Source organism: Bos mutus, chromosome 10 (assembly GCF_027580195.1).
Source record: "Bos mutus isolate GX-2022 chromosome 10, NWIPB_WYAK_1.1, whole genome shotgun sequence".
NCBI lineage: Eukaryota > Metazoa > Chordata > Mammalia > Artiodactyla > Bovidae > Bos > Bos mutus.
The window spans coordinates 82,013,273-82,021,454 of NC_091626.1; the positions used below are offsets into that span (position 1 = coordinate 82,013,273).

Consider the following 8,182-nt stretch of genomic DNA (forward strand, 5'->3'; position numbering starts at 1 on the left):
CACCGAAGAATTCATGCTTTTGAACTGTGGTGTTGGAGAAGACTCTTGAGAGTCCCTTGGACTGCAAGGAGATCCAACCAGTCCATTCTAAAGGACATCAGCCCTGGGTGTTCTTTGGAAGGAATGATGCTAAAGCTGAAACTCCAGTACTTTGGCCACCTCATGCGAAGAGTTGACTCATTGGAAAAGACTCTGATGCTGGGAGGGACAGGGGCAGGAGGAGAAGGGGACGACAGAGGATGAGACGGCTGGATGGCATCACTGACTCGATGGACGTGAGTCTGAGTGAACTCCGGGAGTTGGTGATGGACAGGGAGGCCTGGCATGCTGTGATTCATAGGGTTGCAAAGAGTCAGACACGACTGAGTGACTAAACTGAACACCATTGATTATTGGGGACCCCATGGTATGTAGTTGTCTAACTGCTCAGATGATATTAACACCACTGTATATGATTATACTACTCAAGTAGCATAAAAGGTTACTAATACTACAATGGACTTCATTGTATTAACAAAGGACCCTTGGGTGGCTTGACGGTGGAATGGCACCCCCTCAACCTCGAATCATCCTCAATAAACGGATTGGGCCTGAACAATGGGACATCTGGAAACTTGCCACAAGCACCAAAGAACTTGGAACTTGGACTGGATATTTTATGGGGACCAGTCATAGTCATAGTAACTATTCCTTTCATTATAATCATTCATATTTCATACAAGCTTGTGTTCCCCTTCCTTTTGTTATAGCTATAGGGAACTTGCAGTTTAATAAGACTTTATGTTTTGTGCCTTGTATAGATTGCAAATTATATGCTTGTTTTAATTCCTCTGTCTCTTTGAAAAATGAATCCCTTTTGATTCTTCATTTGTGACGTAATCTATGGTTGCCAATAGATCTCCAATGACCCTGGGAAGAGGGTCCCATGGCAGGATTTGCCTCCCAGCTACTTACTAAATCACTTCGATGATCTAAACAATTCATTGGATGGTTAATTCTTGGCATTTGGGGATTAATGGCCATTTGCACTACTGCCGCTGTTGCAGGCATTGCTTTACAAACCTCAATTCAAACACACAACTTTATTCAAAATTGGACCAAAGATGCTCATACTATGTGGACCATTCAGACTCAGGTAAATGAGGAAATTCAAGATGAAATACAAGAAATAAAAAGAGCCATCCAATAAGTTGAAGATCAATTAATAGATTTGCAAAAACAAGCTATACTAAAATATAACTGAAATTCTACTCAATTTTGTATGACCCCTGTTCGGTTCAACTATAGTGCCTACAATTGGGAACAAATCAAATTTCATTTGCAAGACTTACATGATAATGCTTCCTTAAATGTACAATTATTACCAAAAGAAATCTTTGAAACTTTCTCTAACAGTCTACCCGCTTTCAAAAATCTGGAAACCTTAGCTGAACAGCTAGCTGATTAATTATCTGGGCTAGACCCTCGAGGATGATTTCAAAGCATTATACATAGTATTGGATCTGGAGCTATGACACTGATAATTATCCTGATGGTTATATTTGTAGTATACCAATGCCTTTCAACTAAAATTGTTCAAACTAAACAAACTCATTTCGTCAGGGTCTTTTTCACAAAAGTATCTACAGTCACCCCGAATTATGAAAAAATTAAAAAAGGAATTGTCAGGGGACGGTCAACTTTAAGGGATCCAATATGTTGCATTTTCTTCCTTTGTGTGCCGTTTCTCAAGGACTGTCTGTTCCTTATCAGTTCCTGGGATACAGGAACGAGTAGAGCTGCATGCAGTTCTCAGGACTGAGATCATGGGAAAGAGCACCTGCTTGGATTCCCTTCAAGTGACTCCCTTCAGTGACTCTCTTCAGCGACCTTGTACTTATTAGACTATCCTTCCAACTGGTGGAATTTCATTCTTTTTAATGGCTGAGTAATCATTTTACTGAAGATATATAAGCATGCATTTCTTATAAGCATGCTAATAAAATACCCTTGTTTCACTAGAGACTTGGGTCCCCTGCGTCCTTCTTTCTATCTCCGGCTACTTCTTCAGAGCATGGAAACCTACTGAGCTCACTTTCTCACCCGGGCTTTCTGACCTCCTTGAGAGGACGCCCTGTGCCTTCGTGAGTGGTACAAGTCCTGTGTATGGGCTTTATTGGTTTTCCACGTAACCCAAGGGATATTGCTCTTTCTCTCTTTTTCTCTCTTTCTTTTCGTCGACTCCAGTCCCCAGGTCCCGGTCTGTAAAAGACTGCAACACTCTCACAGCTGCTTTTCTTTCTTAATTGCACTTCTCAAATGATTGCCTTCTAGCCAGAATTGTGCTGTGCACCTGGTGTTTACTTCTCCAAGAAAACACTCCCTAAAACTCCCTTCCCTTGTGAGCATCATTCATTCCAGAAAGAAAGGTCATGCGTGGTGTGATCATCTCAAGGACCACCAGAATCAGTCCCAGGAGCACCTAACACCAACTGTGACAATTTTGAAAATTTCTGAAGTGAAGAATGCAAGCTTGATCTACCCTGATCCTTATCTATGGTCTTGGTTTCCACCCTCAAACTATAAGACCCCTTGCTGTTCTCTTTCGAGGGAAGGCACAGTCTGTAGGACATTAACCTGCAGTGGCCTCCTTTGCCTGGCACAATAAAAAAAACTACTCTTTTATACTTCACCCAAAACTGTCTTTATGTTTCTGTTCACTCTGGTGAACAGAGATGAGTTTCAGCAACAGTACCCCTATATACCTGTGTTCACTTGAAGCTTTAATAATAATAAAAAGTTTTCAAAGAATGGAAAGGAATCTTGCGATTTCTTAAAAGGTAGAGAGGTCTGTTGTCATGGCCTATCCTATAATGAAGAGAATCCTCAGATTTTCAGTGGTCCCCACATAAGTCTCCAGCTCATCCTGTCCTGGAAGAATCCTGCTGCTTCCACCAGATAATGGGGGGAGGGGGGATGGGGAAAGTCACCCCCAGCTTCCTGAGAACTGGCTTAACAGGTCTCAGGATTGTTAGGCAGTCCACCTGAACAGGGTAATCAACAGCTGCTTGGCTTCTATTTTTTTCTGCCTTCTCCCCTTTCAACTTTCTCAACTCACTCATAGTTAACCCCATACACATTTGCCTCAAGAGTCGGTTCCCCTCAGGCCTCAATGTTCCATCTCCATCTTTACATGTCCAGGCAGGAGCCTTCAGTATACCTGGTTCGTTTCTGTTTTCCTCTAAGCCTTGCTGTTTCAGAACTAGAGCAACTTTCTTCATCTTAAAACTCTCGTTCCCTTTTCTATAATTTATATCAGGAAAAAGGCATAGTCAAAAGTTGTAACAGTATCACTGTTGTAATACTAGAAATCTCAACTTCCTTCTAGACATTTCCATGCCTGGAGCTATTTCTCTAGAGTGACAGGATAGGGAAGTCCCCTCCTCTACTAGTTCTCACAGAGTGGTGGCAGCTCTACTTGCCAGCCCCACCTCTTTATTCCTGCTGCTGCTGCTGCTGCTAAGTCACTTCAGTCGTGTCCAACTCTGTGTGACCCCATAGACAGCAGCCCACCAGGCTCCTCCGTCCCTGGGATTCTCCAAGCAAGAACACTGGAGTGGGTTGCCATTTCCTTCTCCAATGCATGAAAGTAAAAAGAGAAAGTGAAGTCGCTCAGTCGTGTCTGACTCTCAGTGACCCCATGGACTGTAGCCCACCAGGTTTCTCTCTCCATGGGATTTTCCAGGCAAGAGTACTGGAGTGGAGTGCCGTTTCCTTCTCTCCTTCTTATCCCAAGTGGCCCCAAATCCCCTTTGAAAGGATGCAGTTCAGGTATCAACAGAGCAACCTAAAGGACTTGAGGCGGAGTAGACAGGGTATGAAAGGCTTAGATCAAATGTCCTGAGTGAGGCAAGATCAGATTGTCCCCAGGACAAAACAGCTGGGGAGAGCTACTATACACTCTGGATTAGAACAGCCCCAAGCCAGAACTAAGACTCGACAGCCCCTGGATTAGTCACAGCATTGAAGAGGAGGAGAAGACACTGCACCAGGCCATGCCTGGCAGAGAGTCTGGAGTTTCTGGTTTCTAAATTCAGGAAGGCGTCAGCCAGGGGAGGGGCCTGCATGTAGGGGAAGAGCGAGAAACCGGGGTTGGGCAAGCTTCCTATGTAAGGCTACACAAGAAGAGGCAACATAGACCAGAAAGAGGATTCCTGATAGCCTCCTGAAACTCAGGAGGGTGAACACTCCAGCTCTGACCACCTGAGACACCCCTCCTGCTCCAAAGACTATAACTCCACTTGTCTTTCTGAGCCTCTACTAACGCTGTACCACAAGGATGGAACCACTACTAGGAACAAAAATTGGCTGCCTATTTGCCCTGCTGGTGCTCACTCTGGTCTGTGGCCTTATTCCCATCTGCTTCAAGTGGTTCCAGACTACTACAGCCACAGGTACAGCCCTATCACATTTTTGTCCCCACAACCTAAGTCTGACTTCAGCCTTGTCACCCTGTCCTGATATCTTGCTCTGATTCTCTCATCATCCCCAGTCTTCGGACACTGAGTGCTGCCTGTGGCTCCTTAGTCACCTTCTTCTTATCTCCTCTTTGCGAACTGGATTGTAACTCCTGCTTTTAATTAGGTTGTCACCGCCGGGTTCTCAGTTTCCTGGGCTGCACGTCTGCTGGTGTTTTCCTGGGAGCAGGGTTCATGCACATGACTGCTGAAGCCTTGGAGGGGATTAAATCAGAGATCCAGAACTTGGTGATACAGGTGAGTGGCAGACCTCCAAGGCTGCGAGGCCAGAATGATGAACAGAACGAGGGGAAGAAAGAGGGGGAAGTGACAAGGTCAAGGACAGAAGGAACCACGAGGAAGATGATGGCTATTGTGTGGAGTGATGGCAACAGGTCAGATTGGCCTTGAAGGAAAGTGGTAGAGCCAACGGCATAGAACAGGAAGCTGAGCTGCTTTCCCTCATCTAATTTGTGCTTTTTTCTCCCTAGAACAGGACAAAGAGTGAGGGGCATTCTGATGATGATGCTGATTCAGCTTATGTGAGTGTCTCCCACCAGCCCTTACCTGGACAGTAAGGAGAACCAGAGATTGCTTTCATGCCCAGACCTTTTTGAGAGGATTTGTGTGTGGAATTCTAAGAATTCCTCCTGCCCCTCAGCTCTAACATTGTTGTTGGCAAGGAAAGGTGGAGCCACTCAATCCTTCTGGGCTTATGAAACCCAGAGAGAACTCTTGTTTAACCTTCCATTCTTTCTCTGGACCCTTTGATACATGCTTCTTATCATTTCCCTGTATTTCTAACTCTATTGATATTCTTTCCCTTATTTCCTCAGGTTTTCTTGTGGTCAAACGTCCATGTCTCCTCTTGGCTTCATTCCCCTTTTTATGTTCTGTTACCACACTTCCCATTCTCTTCAGCCCAGTCCCTGCTGCTGCTACTGCTGCTAAGCCGCTTCAGTCATGTCCGACTCTGTGCGACCCCATAGACGGCAGCCCACCAGGCTCCCCCATCCCTGGGATTCTCCAGGCAAGAACACTGGAGTGGGTTGCCATTTCCTTCTCCAATGCATGAAAGTGAAAAGTGAAAGTGAAGTCGCTCAGTCGTGTCTGACTCTTCGTGACCCCATGGACTGCAGCCTACCAGGCTCCTCCATCCATGGGATTTTCCAGGCAAGAGTGCTGGAGTGGGTTGCCATTGCCTTCTCTGTCAGCCCAGTCCCAATCCTGTGCAATTTCTTCCCTTCCTTACTTCCCCCAGGGCTTAGCAGTAAAGAAACCACCATCAACGCAGGAGACTCGAATTCGATCCCTGGGTGGGGAAGAACCCCTGGAAAAGGAAATGGCAACCCACTCCAGTATCTTTGCCTGGAAAATCCCATGGAACCTGGCGGGCTACAGTCCAGAGGATCACAAACAGTTGGATATGACTGAGCACAAGCACAGCACACTTTGCCATCTCACAACACCTCTTTCTGTTCCCACCAGATGGAGTATCCCTACGGAGAGCTCATCATCTCCCTGGGCTTCTTCCTTGTCTTCCTTTTGGAGTCGCTGGCATTGCAGTGCTGTCCTGGGACTGCTGAAACACCCAAAGTGCAGGAGCAGGAATTGGGTACAGCTCATGAGCTTGCACCTCACAGCCATGGACCTCTACCCTCACCCTCAGGGGGTCCCTTTCGAGCCCTCATCCTTTTGCTCTCGCTCTCCTTTCACTCCGTGTTTGAAGGTCTGGCTGTGGGGCTGCAGCTCACAGTCGCATCTACTGTGCAGCTCTGTCTTGCTGTCCTGGCTCACAAGGGGATCGTGGTGTTTGGTGTAGGACTGCGGCTGGTGCAGGTAGGCACTAAATCACGTTGGGCCGTGCTCTCCATCCTGTCTTTAGCTCTCATGTCCCCCCTGGGCCTAGCCATAGGGCTGGCCGTGCCTCAAGGAGACTCTAAAGCTGGGCAAGGTTTGGCGCAGTCTGTGTTAGAAGGCATGGCAGCTGGTACATTCCTGTATGTCACCTTCCTGGAAATTCTGCCCCGGGAACTTGCAAGTCCTGAAGCCCCTCTGGCCAAGTGGAGCTGTGTAGCTGCTGGTTTTGCTTTTATGGCTGTCATTGCCTTGTGGGCATGAGAGATTCCTGACTTTTCTGGTGGACCCAAGATGACCTCCCTACCCCCAGGAAAAGCTGCTCAAATGACTTCACCCTCTGACATTTCTTCCCTGAGACACAGTGACATTTACTAGGCATTGTGCCGTAACCTGGACCCCAACTTTTCACCACGTGAGATGCCATTTCTCATACAGGACTGAGAAAAAGTTGTTTTGGTTGAGTGCTTATAAATGAGAGTATTTGACTCTTGTCCCATTTGTGCTGTTATGTGTAATAAAATGTCATTTTGTCCTTCCTCTTCAGCTGTGCTGTGCTTCATTTCTCTGGGTTGCCTAGGAGGGTCAGGAGGTGGTGGAGTGGCGAGCGGGAAGGGTGAGTGTGGGATACAGTCTTGTTTTCTGGAATTGGGCCCCCAGTCATTCATTCTGTCAGTTGCAGGCCCAGCCCCTCCAATTACAGGAGCATTGCTGAAATTCCAACAACTCACTACCACCTTATGCACGTATGTGTGTCTGTGTGTAAGTCGCTTCAGTCATGTCTGACTCTTTGCAATGCTATGGACCATAGCCCACAAGGCTCCTCTGTCCAGGGAGTTTCTCCAGGCAAGAATACAGGAGTAGTTTACCATGCCCTCCTCCAGGGGATCTTCCCAACCCAAGGATTGAACCTGCATCTCTTACATCTCCTGCATTGGCAGGAGTGTGGTTTACCACTGGCACCACCTAGGAATCCTCCTTATGCACAAATTTGAGAAACTGAGCCAGAGCTCCCACATTCAGAGGGAAGAGGTTTAGGGATCTAGATTTTTCTCCTATGCTATCCACACCCACCCTACTCCCTGTGCCTGTTATCAGCCTCCCACAAAGTATCCAACAGACTCTTGAGATAAAGCTAAATGGAAGCTATTTCCATATGCTTCCTCTGTTTCATGCTGAGCCCCATGTGGCTTCAGGGACATTCTTGCTCTTCTTGGAGTCTCTGTCTCCTCCCAGCAGCCTCGTGCTGAGGGATTAGAAACAGTGTTTGGAGAGAGAGAGAGAGAGATGCCAGATAGATGTCTGGGGTGATTACTGGGCTCAGCCCATGACTTAATGACTTTCTTTCTGCCTGTCTTACCTGCCACTATGGCTGCAGCCCGCCCCCCCCCCTTTCTAGACCATTTGCCTTTCAGTTTGAGTAACTCTTACAGTGTATTGCTTCTCTTAAGAACTGCTGAGGACATATACATTATCTAAAACCGAGGGGGAGCAGATGACCATTGCCCAGCCACTGACCCATGGGATGGAGGAATATATCAGACTTAGTGGAGAAATAGGGAAAGAGAAGGTGTGCCCTGTGCGCTCAACTGCTCACCAGCTTGCTCCTTCTCATATTTTTGGTATTTAACTGGCCTTAACACCGACAAGGTCTCCTGAGTTTCATTCTTGTCTCAGTCTATCTCCTGTCCATCCCATTACCCTTCCCATAAATTAAGATACATAAACCTCCCCACCAACCCAGCTTACACTCATAGGGACCAGTGAGAAGGCAAGCCTCGGGCAAAGCTAAATAAAAATGTCTGACAAGGGAAATCATTTCCCTGAAG

General features: G+C 46.8%; 1 protein-coding gene across 2 annotated transcripts; it reads left to right on the forward strand.

Moving 5' to 3' along the window:
* Nucleotides 1-4,116: 4,116 nt before the first annotated feature.
* On the forward strand, nt 4,117-6,899 carry SLC39A2 (solute carrier family 39 member 2). Of its 2 annotated transcripts, none has more exons than XM_005900571.2 (4): nt 4,117-4,433; nt 4,624-4,754; nt 4,988-5,038; nt 5,985-6,899. In XM_005900571.2, exons 1-4 carry the CDS (start codon nt 4,319-4,321, stop codon nt 6,615-6,617), a joined length of 930 nt encoding a protein of 309 aa, XP_005900633.1. In that variant the 5' UTR covers nt 4,117-4,318; the 3' UTR covers nt 6,618-6,899. The 2 variants fall into 2 exon arrangements, with proteins under 2 accessions (XP_005900633.1, XP_014335209.1); XM_014479723.2 differs by having other exon boundaries at nt 4,119-4,433; nt 4,993-5,038; nt 5,985-6,125.
* Nucleotides 6,900-8,182: the final 1,283 nt, after the last annotated feature.